We start from the raw sequence: 20,457 nt of genomic DNA, 5'->3' as shown, positions 1-20,457 counted from the left end.
GTGGATTTTGAAAACAGTAGCATGTAGGTAACTGAACAAACAAGCTATGTGAAATAAGCAGCCGGTCGCAGGCTTATATCTACTACCTACACTCCCCTCCAAAAGTATTGCAGCAGTTAGACCAATTCCTTTATTTTTGCTGTAGACTGAAAGCATTCGTGTTTGACATCAAGCCATGAATATGAGACAAGAGATCAACATTTCAGCTTTTAGTTCCCGGTATTTACATCTGGATCTGATACACGACTTAGAAGATAGCACCTTTTTTTGAACCCACCCATTTTTCATGTGAGAAAAAGCATTGGATTGACAGGTGTGTTTTATTGCCCTGGTGTGTCCTATTACATTGATTATTCAAACAATAAATAGCACTCAATGTCTACGTTCAGTTTCAGATTTGGCTTTTGCCTGTGCAGACTGCATCTATAGTTAGAGCTGTAACCAACATGAAAACCAGAGAGCTGTCTATGGATGAAAAACAAGCAATTGTGAAGCTGAGAGAAGATGAAAAATCAGTCAGAGCCATTGCAGAAACATTGACTATAGCCAGTACAACCATTTGGAACGTCCTGAAGAAGAAACCACTGGTGTACTAAGTGACAGACGTCAAATGGATCAACCAAGGAAAACAGCAGCAGTTGATGACAGAAACATTGTGAGAACTGTAAAGAAAGACTCTAAAACAACTGTTAGTGACATCAACAACAACCTCCAGAGGGAAGGAGTGAAGATATCACAATCTACTGTTTGACTTCATGAACAAAGTACAGGGGCTACACCAAAAGATCAAACCACTCATTAGCAAGAAGAGCAGGAAGGCCAGGCTGGAATTTTCCAAAAAGTACAGAGATCAGCCTCAGAAATTCTGGGATAAAGTTTTATGAACTGATGAGACAAAGATGAACATTTACCAAAGTGATGGAAAGGCTAAAGTTTGTAGAAAGAAAGGATCTGCTCATGATCCCAGACATACAAGATCATCTGTGAAACAGTGGAGGTAATGTCAAGGCTTGGGCTTGCATGGCTTTTTCTGAGATGGGCTCATTATTCTTCACTGATGATGTAACACAGGAGGCAGCAACAAAATAAACTCAGAAGTCTACAGAAACATTTTGTCTGCCAGATTAAAGAAAGATGCAACCAAAGTGATTGGGAAATCATCGTGGGACAAGATAAACACTTTAAACACACTGCCAAAACAACAAAGGAGTTCATCAGGGGCAAGAAGTGGAAGGCTGGCCAAGTCAATCTCCAGACTTCAACCCTATAGAGCTACATTTTACCTGCTGAAGAGGAGACTGAAGGCAGTAACCCCCCACAACAAACAACAACTGAAAGAGGCTGCAGTGAAAGTCTGGAAAAGCAGCATAAAAGAAGAATGCAAATGTTTAGTGCTGTCAGTGGGTCATAGGCTTGATGCAGTTATTGCAAGCAAAGGATTTGCAACTAAATACTAAGTCTTATTCACTTTAATCTATTTTTAGTCCATCTGTTCCAATACTTTAGTTCACCTACAAATTCGGTGTTCTGTTACAAGTAATGTTGTCTTCTAAGTTTGTATATATGTATCAGATCCAGATGCAAATACCTGGAAATAAAAGCTGAAATGTTGACCTCTTGTTTCATATTCATCATTTGATTTCAAATCTAAATGTTTTCAGTCGACAGCAAAAATAAAAGAATTGACTTCACTGTTCCAATACTTTTGGAGGGGAGTGTATATCCGGTGAGTTTGTGAATTTGTAATGGTGGTGAATAACAAATCAATTCTTACTGTATACAACGCGCAACTCCGCCAATCATCTTTGTCAGACTGTTCCATCACCCATTGTGATTCTCATGTATCAGCCGGCCAACTTCGATCTCATCAGCAGCTTTCCTGCAACTGGCCAGACCTTGAGCCATGCTCCACTCTCCACCTCAATTCTAAGCTCTCACATTTCCCTGCTCAGTCTCTGAACAGCCTCAGAAATCTTACCAAGTCTCAATCAACCTCCACTTCTTCCTTACTCCAAAAAACTTTGTTGGTGGCAGTCAATGTTGTCCTGCCTTTGGGTTACAAAACAGAACAACCTGGCCAAAATATGGACCAGAAAACACCAGCTCTGTTCAAAAGGCTCTTGCCACTCAAGACACACTTCTGGGAATAAAATGAACATGGACAGTTACCATGATCTTCTTTGTCTGCTTCTCACCTCTCATACACCCTCTGCACTTTCTTAGAGAGAATTAAAGGGTACCACTGCCTGAACAATTTTGGCAAGTGCCCAAAAGAAATGCCCAACTGATTTCTTTACCAGTGTTTTCTCATCTTTAGTCAACAGCACTACACTATGCTTTGGATAAAGCCACCATATCCTATGTAATGGGTGTGTTCAGGGAAGACCTCTTTATTAGGCTGAAGCAGTGCGAAGTAATGCTTCAAACGTAGCATTATTTTTAGCAGTTTTTGTTGATGAACAAAACAAAATATCCACTTTGTGTGTTAGTGATGCTAAAAGGCTACCCAATCTCCAAACGTTTGGCTAATTATTCAGTTGAATTTGGGATTCTTAATGCACACTGGCTGAAATAATGAGGCCCTACGGGAACTGTTTTTATGTGGGTTAAGTGATCAATTCAAGGATGTAATGGCTACACAAGATGAGTCAGATACACTTCACTATTCAATTTCATTGTCCAAAAAGCTACACAACCATTTGAAGGAGAGACTACAAGTTTCCTCTTTCCTCCAGTTCTTGTTCTTCATCTCCAGCTAAGCCACGGTTTCCTGCAACAGGGCACCCCTTCAGCAACATCCAAAGGAAATACACTTAGCTCAACCAATACAACATCCACTAAAGCTGCCTTCCACAGAGAGACACAAAAAATAGAACAAAACATCAGAGCTATAAGGAGACCGTAACCCCGTTCAAAGTTTCAACGCTTGTTCAACGTTTCTGCCATCAAGATTTATATGGTGGACATATAGTAAAAGCCATAATAGAGTTTAACAGGTCAAGATAAGCACAGTTCATAGTATATTTGTGTAGGCATATATACAGCCTATATTGAATACCCTTTAACTGCCTCTTAGTGAGAAAATGTGCTGAATTGGTAAATTGAGTGATGAACGGTTTTAATGTTAATACACAAAACTAGTAGAGATGAAAATTTCCCTCCATGTGCTCGGCACTCTTTTTCAGTTTCTTTTAAGCAGGACTAGATGCAGTTTTGCAACATGGCGCCTCATACATTCAAACAAAATTGGCTCAGTAGCATGTTGGCCAAGAAAAATTTCAACGCTTCGACCACAAGGTGCCTGGATGTTCTAAAGGCTTCTGAAATTTTGAGCAAGTAATAAAACAATCACAGTTTTTCCAGATTTTCCAAATGTTATTGGGCCAAATGGATCAAATTCAGACAACGCAAAGAGTCATTTAATGCAGTTTGTGTACATCAGAAAAAATGAGAATTAGTGCCATCAGCTGTTTATCTCAACAAACCAACTCTGAATATTTTCAATAATTTACATTTTCTTCAGAAGATTTTTGGTTAAAATTTGCACTACATTTAAATTATAGTCACAGAGCTATTAACAATTAAAATGACTACACTTACAGCAATTAAAGAATGTAAAATTCTAACCATGAGTCATGAAAAAAGGTTTGATCACTGAAGGTTGATAAAAAAAGCACTGAGAAGGCAAGTTAATCAAAGCAGCTATTGTGTTTCACTTGTAAATTATATATATATATATATATAAAAAAAAAAGTTAATATGTGACTCTGTCCTGTGGTCGATGTTCCTGTGTCTAGTACAACCTTTTAGTGGGGAAACAATTATTTACCATCAAAAAAGCAACAAAGTACAATCTTTTATCCACCATGCCATTTCACGCTCTCAGCAAACAAACTACTATTGATTATTCGAGTTTCTCTGCTCCGTCTCTGACTTTGTATTTCTGATTCCCTCTTTCTGCCCTACCAGGAGAAACACACATTCTTTTCCCACTACAACTGTTCAATAATTTAACCCATCACATAATTGTTTCCCAGTCATGATATAACTCTAACACTTGTGCAAATTGCAGAGAGCTGCGATTTGTTTCATGGTAGCAGCAGAGCGGTGGTCTGTAGTCCTAACAGGAACTGTGGCTGTGTGAGTCATCCTCCACAGGCTCTTATGCTCGTCTCTAATCATCCCTTCAAGGAACACTGGGAGGGGAAGGAGCAGTCAGGAGGAAAAGCACAGCACTGATACATACAACAGACTAGCCTGTAAAATCACAACAACAAACTGGTTTTTAGCCTCTTAAAAATGTTACAAAAATAAAATTACACTTACTGTACAGTAACAAATTTAACCCAACAGTTTTTTTCCCTGTTAAAAGGGTGTTTTCCTTGCCACTGTCGCCTTTTGGCTTGCTCTGGGGGTCAGGCATATGGGTTCTGTAAAGCGTCTCGAGACAATTTGACTAATTGGCGCTATATAAATAAAATTGAATTGAATTGAATTCCTAATTTTCACCTAAATGATGCACCCTCACCAGCTGTTGTTATCCAGATCAACTAATATGGCAAATATACTTCACTTAAGGCAAAAGTTATGTTATAATACTACATTTAAGCCACTAAAACTGAACAGCAATGGGATTAATTGAATCTGTGCAATTCTATGGACACAAATGTCACACTAGAGATTAAAATACTCGCTTTAAAGGAAAAATAAAATGGATGTGGGTGTTTGTGAGGCTTATCTTGGTTTCAATCTTGCTGGGGATATGAGGTTTACATGGAACACAGAGAAAACTGGTTCTGCATATTCCAGTATACAGTATCTATGTTTATGGTGTATTCACATCACGTCAACATCCAGGTCATATTTGCAATTCTGAGAGGGAACCAGGTTGTTGTACATCTATATAGAAGGGAGCACTATTTATATAGTTATGTTGTAACCAGAGAAGTGACGTATCTGTCTGGCTGGTGTCAATTTTATTCAGGACTGAGGAGATAATTTCATATTTTTCATTAAGTTCACACTCCTGAAAGCTAGCTTACCTGCATAGCTGCATAAGTCTTGCCCAAACTGACCATATACCCTACTGTTTGTGAATATACCCCTAGTCAATAGCAGACACAGTGCTTTAGAAATAGCATGTAGGCCCAAAGATGTGCTTTCTGTCAGTGGACTCACATTGTAGAGGATGTCCACCCATCCCTCCATGGTGATGCACTGGAAAACGGTGAGAACAGCAAAGAGGATGTTGTCAAAATTGGTGATGCCAAAGTTGGGTCCAAGCCAGTACTCCCTACAGGCAGTGCCATTGCCACAGGTCCTTGCTGGAGCCTCCAGGCCACATGGGAAATCTGTTACCTGCTCACCTACAACCACAGACACACATGTCTAACGTCATATACACAAAATACACAAATATGTGAAGATACATCGATCAGCCATGATGTTAAAAACACTGAGAGGTGAAGTGAAACATCATCTCATTAAAAGGTCCCACAGCCACATCAATGGTACTGTCCGATGGCAGCGGCCTCCCCCAGTAGCATAGTGTGCGCTGGTACACCCAAAAAAAAAAAAACCCAGCTAGATCCTGCTTTAGACACAACTAATGCAGTTTCCATACAGTACCATGTTCTGATGCCATGTTTCTGGCTATCACAGGACTACCTAAGTCAGGTACAGTCATGTTTTTTGCAGATGACCAGTAGCAATAAGTTGATTTCACTGAGCCAGCCTCTGATGAGCCAAATCACCAAATCCATCTGAGTGTCATCTAATTGCTGCTTCAGTGGAAGGATACAACTGAAGGTAATCTGATCTTTGTACAAAGTGTAGTTAGCATGGTCACTGCCACTAATCTGTTTCAGTCTGACTAATGACTAATGAAACGGTGCAGAATCTGAAATACTTCTTCTTCATTTTACGCTTGAACTTCTGCTGTTTTTCAGTGTTTCTAAATCCTCAAACTTTCTAATTATTTCTAGGTTTATGTAAATATATGACTTGATGTGGTTTCAGTGGATCCTACCGTACATAGATAGTCAAAAAACTGTTTCAATATACTGTAATATAGTATAGGTAGATGAATAACACATGCTGATAGATTAAATATAATATTTTGAGGAATTTTCTTTGAATTTGTATAAGAAAAACACAGGACTGTGAAAAAATATAAGAATACTGTAATCTGTAATAAGGCCAAGTTGTGAGGAAAGTCTGTCCCTTATCTGTTTTCATCGCATATAATATATAAACATATTGCTGAAACTTGAGGCTAAGTGGAATAGAAATGTGGCATCCTCTTATTTATTAGTCACAACATCTGTCAGGTATGGGAGCAGAAGGCTTTTAAAAATTAGGCCGTGGATGGGTTGCTGAAAACTTAATAAGTTACCCAACAATTAGGTGTTTTGCCAGCTTTGAGAGCACAATAAACAAAGATCAGGTTTTACATCACGATACAGTTCAGTTTAAAATGAATCAGTCTCATCACCTTAGCAAAGACAAAGGAATCATTAAGGTTCTATCAGTTACAGATTGAAAGCGAAAACTTGTTTATCCCCATTATGCTTACCTGTGTCTGTCCTGAAGCAGGTGCGATGAAACTTTCCCATGTAGAAGTCGAGGCCGATGATGGCGAACATAAGGATAGCAAAGAACAGCAGCAAGCCGATCTGCAGCAGAGGCACCATGGCTTTCATAATGGATTTTAATACCACCTGAAGACCTAAATCAAGACAGGAGAACCATGCTTGTGAAGATGATGATGATCTGATGGATTAATGAGAAGCATGTCTGCTGGTGAAATGCAGAGGCAAGAAGTTTAACACCTTCACTGACCAAACGTTTCCAACCTTTATGGCTTTAATCATAGTGGGTGCATAATGCTTGTATCCTTCAGAGTCATAATACTCAAGATCAGTCTCAAGACTGCTGTTTGAAGGTCTCGTCTAATCTAATTAACTTACTTGGAATGCCAGAGACCAGTTTGAGTGGCCGCAACACTCTCACTGCCCTCAGTGTTCTCAGATCAAAGTCAGCCCCCACTGTGGCGAGGATCCTGCACACAAAACAAAAACATGCAGTCAAGATTACAGTTAGCTGTAGAACAGTCTTACTTAGCCAGCCCATTGCGTAATACATAATGTTCTGGCTGTACCTTGCTATCACGCTGCTATAGGGGGAAAAAGCTCTGACTTGATTTTATTGTATTATAATACAAGGTAGACAAAGGATGCAGCTTTGGTGTTAACTTAAAATAATGACGTGGAATTGTTTTAGGGGAACTCTTGTCCACATTGGGCTTAAAATGGATAAAAAAAAACAGCAAGGCAGCTTTACTGCATGGTCCAAAACTTGAGAAAAGCTTCAGTGGTCTCTTCTGGTTTCAGTGTGGTAGGTAGCTCATCCAGACTTTGTTGTTGTTGTTTCCTATAGTCAAGTAGATTTTGACAATGGTAACACACATACAGTGTGATCCAGACTCACAGAAGGGAAGGACAAGCTACGTCGAAGAGTGTAAGAGTCAGTTCCTTCATTTTGATGCAGGGAGTGGTATCTTAAACAGTTTTTTCATCAAATATCTTTTTATTTTGCTAGATGAAGTTGCCGCTAGGTCACAGTGCCGTGCCTTTCCCGTTAAGCATTTGATTTGAATGGTACAGTGATACAAAATAGTGCAAAAAAAAGAAACCCACAAGGGAGGAATATTATTCTTCCATATGGCTGCAGGAGACTCGGCTTGTGCAGTCATCCACTACGCAAAAGAAATCCCCTTAATGTAATTCTTGATTAGTGGCCACATCATCTGCTTGAACATGGTCACCAAATCCTGCACTGTGGTCTGCCAGATCATGTGGCTGACTGGGCGGGAAGACTTATACCTGCATTATACATCCCGTGGAAAATACTAGCTGTAAAATAACAGCAGTCTATTGTCACTATTGTTGCTATGTTAAGTGTTTTCAAACACAATTTATTCATTATAAAACAAGAATTTTAAATGTATTGTAGCACTCTGAGATTTTATATGTAAAGTGCATTATAAATTAAAGGTATTATTATTATTATTATTATTATTATTAAGAAAAGCACTCAGAGAGCACAGTACTCTGCCAAGGCTGTTCATTCCCCCATATGGCACTGTCAGAAATGCAGCACTTTTTTTTTTTTTTTTTTTTAAGAAATGTAACATTTGTTTATTAGCTATTGATGATCAGAAATCTGTAGCGGGCGGCGGGAAATGATGGGACTTGGAAATACCCCTATAATTTAATCAGTTGTTCCTTGTATCATTTCCGATGGATAAGTCCTGATCAGTCCGGATAAATCCGCAGCAGTGGATTTGTAGTAGGATCGCAATCATGTGATCGTCAGCAGGCAGCTGACGTAGTGTTCACTTGTTGTTATAGTTACAGTGACACTATCTGGCAATGACACAGGAATCTTCAACAAATCTGTGGATCCAGACTATAAGCCGCATCACTGCCAAAATCTAATCACTTGGTCCCGTGTCATTTCAGACCTTCCCTGAAAATTTCATCCAAATCTGTTAGTCCGTTTTGTGTAATGTTGCGAACAGATTGAATAACAAACGTACGCCGATCGTCACATAACTCCTCCACATTCCTTGGCAGAGTAATTATCTATGACAAATCACAAACAGAAAAATGTGATATTGTAATGGTGTTGCTCACAATTACAACACCTCAGCACTGATGATGACTCTGTAGATACAATGCCTCAGATATTTTTCAGACTCCTTCATTTTTTGCACACATTAAAATGCTGTGTGTCAGATTTTGTTTTAAAGGAATAAAACTGACATTTTTCCAAATCAGTCTGGACTTTACATGTTTTGTAGAAGTCATTTTGCGACAGTAACAGCTTCAAGATTTCTTGTCTAGGTCTCTATCAGCTTTGGATTTGGGCAGTTTATCTTAAACATGTTAAACAAGTCCTAAAGCTACTCCATCATTGTCTTTACTGTATGCTCTGGGTCACTGTCAAGCTGAAATATGTCTGTGTAGATTCTCAGTCATCCAGGTCATAGTGATCCAAGGAGTTTCAGTAAAAATCAACAAGACTTCTCTTTTAGGTTCTTGACGTTTCACCTCTCATCCAAGAGGCTTCTTCACCTCTAACTAATGGATGAGGAGTTTCAGAATTTTATAGTCAGTCCAACTCACATGGCTAATGGCCCATTAATAACCCAGGACTCATATGTCTCAAGGTGTGAATGGCTGTGAAACTAGACTTGTAAAATTGGAAAGTCAGACTAAAATTTGCTCTATGTATCAACTGTTGATATTTTTAGTGTGATTACAAATGACACCGAGTTGGCAAGTAGCTGTGGTGACTCACTTTTACAACGAACCCTGTGCAGAGTGTGTATCAGTCAGGAAACATGACATGCAGAACAGCAATGATTTCACATGGAAGGGTGTTGGTATGCAGAGTGCTGTACTGGTGTACAAAGTGGTGGAGGGAGGGGCAGGCAAAAGAGGAACAGCAGCACCAAATGTAAACGGTGATCATTTACAGCAGAACTTCCTACAAGCTGAGATGTGGTTCGTGGCTAAGCTGCTACACAGCAATAACTCTCTCTTTCTGTTTCCTTCAGTTGGGATTCCACAAATTTAAGACAGCTCTTCCCAATATCCACCACTCCACCTGCTCAGCACCATCCGTTTGCAATTCACTGTTTACATCGATGACGCTCGAAAGGGGCAGAATAGCCATGTAGAAATGAGACACAATTTCAATTTGAGCCACGGCAAATAAAGGTGAAATGTTCTAAAATAAGGGACACTGCACTCAGTTCTTCTTGACACTTGGTACTTAAAGCTGCAGGTACATATAGTGAAGTAGAAGTGCATAGAAAAGGAAAGGATGTGTTCCTTTGTTTTTAATCAAGTACAAAAAAAAGCATACAGCATACACTTAATTTACAGCAAACACACAACAAGAAAAGCACTCAGAGAGTGTAGTACCCGACCAAGGCTGTTCATTCCCCCACATGACATTGTCAGAAATGCAACATTTGTTTATTAGCTATTGATGATCAGAAATCACGGCACTATAAAATGTGTCCATTTAATATAGATGTACCTACAAACAAAATGACCTTGCTCAGAGCACAGGCGTGTGTTATGCATGTGTACATTATGTACGGATACCGAATCGCGTGACCTAAATATGTAGCGGGCGGCGGGAATTGATGGGACTCTGAAACCCCCCCACAATTTAATCAGTTGTTCCTTGTATGATTTCCGACGGAGAAGTCTCGACAAGTCCGCCGTAATGGATTTGTAGTAGGATCGCATTCGTGTGATCATCAGCAGGCAGCTGACATCGCTGCCTGCGTTATAGTTCTTATAGTTACAGTAACAATGTGCCACTATCTCGCAATGATACAGATACCTTTAACAAATCCGTGGATCCAGACTATAAGCTGCATCACTGCCAAAATCTAATCACTTGGTCCTTAAGTCATTTCTAACATTCCCTGCAAATTTCATCCAAATCTGTTAGTCCATTTTTGAGTAATGTTGCGCATGGACGGAATAAGAGACGGACAGACAAACGTACACTAATCGCCACATAACTTCACTGCGTCCACTCACAGTAATTACTCTTGGTGAAGGGAAAAATAGTTTAGCTTTCTCTAAGTAGTTTCTTGGTATTTTTTTACTTTTGACACAGCTGTGTGGGCTTCTTTTCCACCTGAATACAAATGACTATACCTCTGAAATATAAATAGAAGTAAAGAGAACTCCATATGTTTTTTGTACATTATAACACAGTTGTAATTCCACAAATCATAAAAAGCTAAAAACAAAAGTTACATTTCTTGAAGTATCTATTAAAAAAAAAAAAATGGGTCAGCATGTACCACATTTTTCAAATTGCCCAATTTTGTTGCCAACACTGGAAAAAATACTGGCTCTACATACTATAAATATTTTAAGACTAACATTTTTAATTAGTTTCCCTCCTTGTCTGCTATCTGTCTTGTGGAAACACAGCCTGTGGTTCAGCTGAGAAGTCCCTGAATTTTTGTTTGTGTGTTCCATGTGATTTGTGTTTTTGGTTGCAGATAAGTCAATCATGGTTTCTCATTTCTGCCAAGGAGCACAGAATGTTTTGGTTTTGGCAGATACGGTGCAAATGGATGATTTCTGGTGCATTTTGAATTTAGACAAAAGAATAAAATGATTTTGATGAAATATGACAATCTATGACTATGACCCAAGAAGACAGGGTACAATCATTGACATGAGTAGCACCCCTCAATTCAGAGCATTGATTGTGGAAATGAGTATAATCACAGTTTTCAATCCAGATAAATGTTTTCAAGATGAATTTTAGTGTTTGTCCAAAGAGGAAGCACAGCACCACTTCTAGCTAATGAGCACTTCTTGTCGAGTCTCCACTCACTACAACTTGGACATCAGCAATTATCGATGATTGAACGTGACCAACTACCTCAGATCTTGTGTGGCCACAGGGTTGGCAAATGTGATTTCAGGGTTGGTCTGGGCCCTCCCTGGACCTCTCTAGGTGGCATCTCTGGCTGGATCACAGCTAACTGCAGTAGCAAGGAAGGTTAAGATGAGCAGAGGGAAAAACTCGAATATCCGAATATCCAAATATTCAGTCGTTGTGTTGGTATCCAAATATTAATTTTGAGATCTGAATACTTGGATCTCTCCCACACATTGGGATACATGTATCCCAATGTGTGTTATATGTTTCCTTGTCCCTCACCCCCTCTACCTCTTCTGGCCCTCTCGAAACGCCAACCAGCAGCAGATGGGTCCCCCCATGGGCCAGGTTCTGCTCAAGGTTTCTTCCTATTAAAAGGAAGGTTTTTCCTGCCACTGTCACCTTAGGGCTTGCTGTGGGGGCTCAGGCATATGGGTTCTGTAAAGCTACTCGAGACAATCTGAATTGTAATTGGCGCGATATAAATAAAATTGAATTCAACTGAATTCAACTTCGTAGAAAGCAATACATGAAATGCCTTACCAGTCTAATACATCCCCTACAAGTGACCCGATACAATTCATTCTTTTTCTTCTTCAGAATAGATTTTCAGTTCAAACATGTAAGACTGAATCACTCTAATTATTACATATTCCCATTGTGTAGTGTAAGGGATTTTTACAGGGTGAGAGCACAGTCAGAGATGAGCTGTGTGTCTGAGCTGCAGCAAGTGTGGAGAGACAGGCAGGTCTTCATAGACATGACACATTTTAGAGGAAGTAATCGTGCAGGTACATCGAAGCCAGGCAGCAAGGGGTTATTTTTATTGTGAAAACTTCTAAATACACCGATCAGCCACAACATTAAAACCACTGACAGGTGAAGTGAATAACATCGATCATCTTGTTATAATGCAACGTTCTGCTGGGAAACTTTGAGTCCTGACATTCATGTGGATGTTTGACATGTATCACCCACCTAAACATTGCAGGTCAAGCAACCCCCCCACCCCCCATGACAACAGCAGTCCTTGATGTCAGTTGCCAACCTCAGCAGGACAATGCATCCCGACACACCACAAAAAACTGCTCAGGAGTGGCCTGAGGAACACAGCAGAGCTAAGCTGGTCACCCGGGATCCACACTCCCCAGATTTAAATCTTACTGAACATCTGTGGGATGGTCCAGGATCAGCCTGATCTAGGTAGGTCCCACCCTGCAACCCACAGGACCCACAGAATTCACTGAAAGCATCCCGGTGCTACAGGACATCCCCAGAGGTCCTGAGTCCATGAACCACTGGGTCAGAGGAGTTTTAGCAACTTAAAGAAGACCAGCACAATATTAGGGTGGTCATGATGCTATGCCTGAGCGGTAGTATATGCAACTTTGATACACAGAGATGAGAATTTAGAGGTTTAACCACTGACTAGAGAGAGACATTAATGTTCAATAGCACTGGTTGCTCTTTTAGCAAGCTGAAATGCAGCATTAAATGTATCAATGCTTCTGGATAAGGGGAAGACATTCAACAGGACAAAGTGTGGTTTGGGGTTTCATGAGCAATATTACATATTTCATGTTTCACCAACTGGAGGGAAATGTTTAAGAATGCATTATTTTTACACTTAATTTGATCATTTTAGACAGGGTTGTAGGCTTGTTATGCATGTGTAACACTGATTGCTGTCATACACTGTTTAAAGCAGTATACTTTTGGGAAGATATTAGACAGTACACAAGCCTATGGGTTGCTAACAGCAAGGCAAAGCCAAGTGTTTCTCAACTGAAAACAGGCAAGGACATGACAACATAACGACATTAACAATTATCCAGCTAAAGTAAACTTATTATTTTCTAATTAAATGTGCAGTTCCACAGAGAATTAAATCTTGCATATTATAACATGTAGAAGATACAATGAAAACATAGACTATAAAGATTATTTTCAATTACACACAAATGATTACACAAAAGATTGTGTGTTTTCACAAGGGCATGCTATGAAAATACCAAACCATGAACCTTGGGGCACCTGATAATGAATTCTGCTCACATTTATTTAAAAAAAGAAATGTATGACTAAAACTAACAAGCTCCATTATCAGTTAGTAAAATATGTTTGTTACTCTGCCAAGGTACGCAGCAGAGTTATGTGACGGTCAGTGCTGGTTTGTCTGTCTGTTAGCAACATTACACAAAAACGGATTACTGGATTTGGATGAAATTTTCAGGGAAGGTCAGAAATTATTTTGGCAGTGATGCGGCTTATAGTCTGGATCCACAGATTTGTTAAGGATTTCCGTATCATTGTGAGATAGCGGCACAGCATCACTGTAACTATGACAACAAGGTGAATGCTATGTCAGCTGCCTGCTGACGATCACATGATCGTGATCCTAATACAAATCCACCACTACAAACCACAAATTGGTTCAAGATTTCATCCATCAAAAATCATACAACTAAACAGCTTTAGTAGAGTACTGCACTCTCTGAGTACTTTTCTTGTTTATAGATGCTCCCTGCAGAAAACTGCGAAGGAATACCAGCTATCATTCTGCTGAGGTGACCCAGTAGGAGATTGTACCTACCATGAAGTGTCTGATACTCAATGTGTTCGTCTCTGTTACTGCGTGCCTTTCAAACATCAATAAAATAACGGGTACTTCAGACTCAGCTGTCTCCATGTGTGATAATAATTAGGGAATTTAGACACGTTTCCATAATACAAATTACAGGTGAAGAAATCGGTACATACAACAAATTTGTAGACCAAACAATCACCAGTCTCAGAGCAGACGAAGGAAAGTAGTGGGACTGTGACAGTTCTATAGGTATATGTTCTGCCCCCAAAGGCAGTGAAAGGGAACTCTAGAGTTGGTTTCAGGGTGCCTCTCAGAATAATTTACAATGTAGAGTCCACAGTTCACAAAATAATTAATTTCTGCCCTGGGGTCCACTAAAATAAATCCAGCAATAAGTAGGGAAAGTTAGTTTTTGTGAGTAACATCTCACAAATCAGAAGACGGAACAATTCAGCCTTTGACAAGAGACAGTAATTCAGAATGGCAGCTAATTTCAGCTCTGCCTTCTAAAAATTATGTTTTAAACAACTAGACTGCATTCTAAATTATGATTTGAGGGAAACAGATTTTGTTTCTTTGTGATGTGTCAGAAACACATTTCAAGTCAACAAATGGTTGTCATTGATTTCATTGTTTTACTGTCACTTCCTTTCAGCCACTGCTGTGTCAGATAGGGTGGAACTCGTCAAGGTAGTACCCCTGACAATGGAGGAGAAGCTTCAAACAAGGCTTGAATTTTAGTCCAAATCGTGCTGTTTTCCCAAAGGTACCCAAGTAGTTGTGGTGATGAACAAAAAGAGAAAATAAAACTCAAGTGGTTCCACACAGAACGTGAACCCTGGTCTCGTTGGTAGGAGTCTCAGTACTGACTTATGCATCCATCGGCCACTACAACCTCTTACTTACTTTGTGGCTCCTCCAAACTGGAAGCCCCTTTTACTACGTAACAGTCTTACCTTTTGGAAAGGAATTATGTTCCTTTCTAAATCAAATGAAGTCAAATTTATTCATATAGCGTATCTAAAAACAACCCGTGCTGACCAAAATGCTGTACATGTTATCAACTAGCAATAAATAAAGAACAGACAATATAAAATCTAAATATACAGATAATAAAGCAAAGCAAAAATAAAATAGTATAACATACCAAATCAGGTTAAAGAGAAGAGAAAATTGTAAGATTAAATTTCTAAAACAACAATAAATATGAAAGACCCAGTGCTGTGACTCAAATTTATGGACAGGTGCAATCTGTTTTTTGTTTTTTATTTAGCTTTTTTTGTTTTTTTTTATCCAGGCGACTGTGGCTCAGGTGGCAGAGCAGGTTGTCACAAGGTTGGAAGTTCAATCCCCTGGCCCTCCACATGTTAATGTGTCCTTGGACAAGACACCAAACCAAAAGTTGCTCCCACTGGTGGGTCATTGGTGTGTGAATATATTTGAATGAGTGAATAAAAAAGCGCTTTGAGTACCACAGGGATAGACAAGAGCTACGTAAGTGCAGAGTATTTACAAAGTTTGATCCTTGGGATGTGACTAGAACTTCACTGGAATCCACACATGACTTACTGAGCTGATTAGACAGAGCCCAGAAAAGGAGGCATGTACAAGATCCCACAGTTCCCACTGCATGTAAGGATAGAAACCAGGCCAACACTGAATGAGAGGTTTCATTTTGTAGTTTTTAATAAATTGTAAAAATCGTACATCACTCCAAAACAGATATAAGAAAAAAAACCAACAATGTGCTATAGATTTACTGACAACCAGAAAACATTCTTAGGCAAATGTATGTCATTTTATAGCAACCATAACTTCAAAAATATATTTTCCACTTTTTCTTCCACCTGCACTGCAACAGTTTAGAGCCTTGGGCACAACTGTGAATGAATTCTACATTTTTCAGTGACTGCCTGAATGTGCTTATGAGAGGCTTTCTGTTTACTCAGATGGCACAGTGCTGTACAGCTGCAAATACTGATAGTTCAGAGTATCATAGACTATAAACAGTCATGGATTTTAGACATTTACGAGACTGTGCTGTTAGCAGATGAGCTAACATGCTTGCCTCCTTTCGAGCAACTCTTTATTGACTACAATGAAATACAGGCCTGACAACAAAATTTTCCTGGTGGGGTGTGAGGTGGGAAACTGTAAATGGCGTATTGCTGTCATGCCATCCATCTCTTCCCCTGCTTAGTTGGCAGTTCTCAATCTGCCTCCTTCCCCTTTTCCCTCTTTTGGGCAATCAGCTGAGTAAGGACACTTGTGCCAGAGAGTGGCTTACCTGCCATAAACATGGGCTCAGCTGACCACTCAACGCTGGACCATTGAACAGACAACAGACAGTCAGCTCAGGCCAAGTAATTGCTGCTTGGAGCATGTTCTTCAAGCTGCTACCCTTCAACACACTCGCAAACAGCACGGACCTTGGTTAATCTCTGGACCCCCTCTTTCCTGGATCTGCAGTCTGGGGTTCTAGTTTAGAACCTCTATGTGATACACCTCATTCCTCCTCCGCCCACAGACACTCTGACCACTATCCCTAAATCCTAGCTGCCTGCTAAGTAGCATAGCTTGTAACTAGTCTTATGCTTCTGTTAAAGGTAGTGTGCGTTAGTCTCTGTTTCTAGAAGTTCAGTTTATTAATCTGATTTGGCCACGATAGTGTGGATGCGCTTCAGGAAATTAACTCTTGTGTAGTATGCATTCAGTTCCTGGTCCTTCGTATTTGTAAATCTGTCAGTAGTTTCCCGATACATACGATTCATTCTTTGTTCTGTCTGCACCTGCATCTTTGACTTCCTGTGACATATGCAGAGAACATACACATTGCCGTGTAGTGAATTTGACAAGACAGCAGGTATACATACAGCAGGTATACATAGAGGAAATGCTGGATTTGCAACAACAGTAAGCTGCACATAAAACGTAAAAGATAATTAACATGTATGTTTTATGAACCTGCAACAGTGGCCTTATCCTCTCTGCAGATGAGTTAAATAAAAAGCCCTGGTTACTAGTTTGATGTTGTAGGATGGGGGCAGCATGGTGGCTCGCCTCACAGTGAGAAGGTCTTGGGTTCGAATCTCAGCCTGGCGTCTCTTTGTGTGGAGTTTGCATGTTCGCCCTGTACCTGTGTGGGTTCTCACCACGTGCCCCAGCTTCCTCCCACACTCCAAAGACGTGCTGAGGTTAATTGGTGATTGGATATTGTCTGTAAGTTGTGAATGTGGTGTGGTTGTTTGTCTCTCTGTGTGGCCCCGTGATGGACTAACCACTAGTCCAGAGTGTACTCTGCCTTTGCCCTAAGCCAGCTGGGATAGACTCCAGCCCTCCCTCACAACCCTACAGAGGATAAAACAGTGTATAGTAAATGGATGGATATATGTTATGGGACAGGCAAAACAAATAATAGGAAGGAACAACTGGTCAGCATCAGAAACTTTATTGATCCCTGAGGGAAATTGCTTACATTACAGTTGCTAACATTCAAGTCTTACAAATTTAAGTTGTAGAAAAAAAGATACATATGACTAGTAAAATATGTGTTAAAAATAAATGTAAGTGGAAAAGTATAAGCATAAAATGCAATGGAATGTACACTGTACTAATAAAAATAAAATATAAGTATACAGTATAGTTGTGTTATTGGACAGAGAAGGAGTTATTACATCACACCGTTGTTCAAGAAGTGGATAGTAGCTATCTGCTTGCAGGTAAGTCTAAATGAGTCCAGACTCAGCCTATTGGCTCAGAGTGTCTGACATTCTGAGTGAGGAGTTGTATAGTTTGATGGCTACAGGCAGGAACGATTTCCAGTGGTGCTCTGTGGTGCATTTTGGTGGAATAAGTGTTGCTGAATGAAGTCCTGTGGCTGACATGTCGTGGAGTGAGTGGAAGACATCGTCCAAGATAGCATGCAACTTAGACAGTGAGTGGTGGTTATAAAAAGTACAAAATCCTAAGGACTGAGAATTTTCAAATATACCCCACCAGTCAAAAGGTTGTACACACCTTCTCATTCGATGGTTTGATTTAATGATTTTATACATTGTAGATTTATATACTGAGACATCAGAACTATAAAAGAATGCATATGGAATATGTTGTACACAAAAAGTGATCATTTTTTGTTTTAATCTGCAATGCAGAAAATAATACAAATAAATAAAAAACATTGAAGGTGCGTCCAAACTTTTGACTGATAGTGTACATAAGATATGTTGATTTTAGTTTATTAAACTGTCAGGACTAGCTAGTAACTATATGTCAGATAAATGTAATAGGGCAGAATCCTAAAGTGAATATAAATATTGACACCCTCTTAAAATATTGGCTTAAGTCATTTTTTCAGGCTTTTCAGAAAACACAAAACATAGTATATATATATATATATATATATATATATATATATATATATATATATATATATACTAGCTCCCAGTATGTTTTAGTCTCTTTATATTGGCTCCTAGCATGTGTCAGCTGCTTTACACTGGCTCCAATATATGTCATCCTCATTTTTTCTGCCTTTTTCTGAGACTTGTCTGTTTCATTTTGCTTCTTTATAAAGCACATTGTATCTCTGAAAACTGCTCTATGTTTGCAGGTACCATTGCTAGAAACTTTGCGATATAATCCTCAAAACTGGTCAATTAGGTCTCAACAACTTGACATTTCTGTCACACCCTGACATACACCACACCTCAAGGTGCGCCATGTTCTGACATGCGTGGGTGTACGAGAAGCCGTTCAACGCTGCTTGCAGCTTCAGTTGCGGTTGTAACCTCATGACAGAATGATCCCACAACACCGTGCTCTGTACTGTAACTGTTCTGCCATTGACTTTACTACTGTAATGAAGATCCATTCTCATGCATCTCCCTACAGGACATGTATAGTAGCGTGATGACGCTGATAAAAGCACTGTGAAGCTGACAGCAGAGTGGTAAGGCAGTTGAAAAAACAAGAGAACGGGGAGGAAATGAAGGATGCAAAGACAAAAAGATGAAAAATGGAGAGACAGAGAAGGTGGGGAGAGATGCTTGGAGAGAGGAAGCCACAGTGGAGATGACTGGAGGTGTCGCCATAGAAACAAAGTAGGCCCCACTGATCTCATTAGAGACTACCAACCAAGGGACCAGTGCTGTCTCAGAGAGAGAATAGATTGTTTTTTTATACACACACGTCCATATCTTTACAAGTACAGTACAGGATTAATGAAATGAACAGAGTACCTGGCACTATCACTGTGATTGGTAAGTCTAATTTTTGCTGTGCTAATTTGTTATTTGGTCATACTTTAAGTATTATTTGTATTATTACAGTGTATCAGACTGCTAATACAGGTTTATTTCTTGACATGCCATAAAACAGCTGAGAACCAAAGTGAAAAATAGTTTTCAAAAATCGCGAGGGCTCTTGAAAGTCTGCCTGTGAAATTATTTAGTTTTCCTCTGCTCACCTGACCTCAGTGAAGAGGCAAGCTGCTTTCACAGCAGCACTGTGATCCCATCTTATGATGAACAGTGTGTGTGTGTGTGTGTTTGTGTGTGTGTGTGTGTTTGTGTGTGCGCGCGTGTGTGTGCACATGCGTGCATACATGTGCATGTGTGTGTGTACATTCACACTGGGGGAAGACCTGCCAGGTTAAAGAACTATTAATACTCCTGGTTTTGTGCATACACAAGCAAAAAGAAGCTGAAAAATGGGCAAACAAATGAGTCTAAATTAATCCATGTTAACAAATGAACCTCAAATGAGAGTGAGGTGGAAATGGGGGGGTAATATGAATGGGAAAAAATGTACCAGCAGCAGCATTGGCAAGAGAAGCTAATGAAATACGAACAGTCTTTTAATTCTACTTTTTTTTCTAAACATATGTAGCCTTCGCCATCTCTGCTATGGTTCTGGTAAGTGTGTCTTTACTAAGCTAAACTGTATGTGTGTCAGATTAGTAGAAAGCATCTGCACATGTTTTTACACATCTGCTGTTTTTGAAAAGAGTCTCAAGTTTTTAACTGTAATAGTGCTGTGGCAGAAATGAACCCCATGCAAAGCACTAACCAAGCATGGAAAGCATGGAATTTCTTAGGCTTGTAAAGGAGAACAAGCATCACCAGCACGTGAAATTATTTCAGTCTAAGTCAAATCAGTCAATATGTAATTACCATGAAATTTGTCAAAGATATTCATGCTCCCCTCAGGTTGATTTGGAATAACTTCAATAAGAGCATTCCCATTAATCTCAGCTGAACTTTATAGAGCTAATTAACAAATGTTCGCAAGCTAACAGGCTGAAGAAAATCGTAAATATTGTAGATTGGTTAAGCAACAGCATCAGAAAGCCGCATGCACAGAACCCAAAGTAACTTAGGGTT

General features: G+C 39.6%; 1 protein-coding gene across 9 annotated transcripts in view; it reads right to left on the bottom strand.

Annotated features, from left to right (window-relative positions):
• Nucleotides 1-20,457, bottom strand: part of cacna1ba (calcium channel, voltage-dependent, N type, alpha 1B subunit, a) — a 164,637-nt gene that overhangs the window by 108,913 nt on the left and 35,267 nt on the right. For all 9 annotated transcript variants that reach the window (XM_055011217.1, XM_055011212.1, XM_055011218.1 and 6 more), the window contains exons 4-6: nucleotides 6,969-7,060; nucleotides 6,575-6,727; nucleotides 5,179-5,366 (exon numbers count right to left, since the gene is read on the bottom strand). In XM_055011217.1, coding sequence (XP_054867192.1) covers nucleotides 5,179-5,366; nucleotides 6,575-6,727; nucleotides 6,969-7,060 — 433 coding nt within the window. The remainder of the gene's footprint in view (nucleotides 1-5,178; nucleotides 5,367-6,574; nucleotides 6,728-6,968; nucleotides 7,061-20,457) is intronic.

The sequence above is a fragment of the Amphiprion ocellaris genome, chromosome 6, assembly GCF_022539595.1.
Source record: "Amphiprion ocellaris isolate individual 3 ecotype Okinawa chromosome 6, ASM2253959v1, whole genome shotgun sequence".
Lineage (NCBI taxonomy): Eukaryota > Metazoa > Chordata > Actinopteri > Pomacentridae > Amphiprion > Amphiprion ocellaris.
The sequence above is the reverse complement of the archived record's forward strand: the minus strand, read 5'-3'. Positions and strand labels throughout refer to the sequence as shown.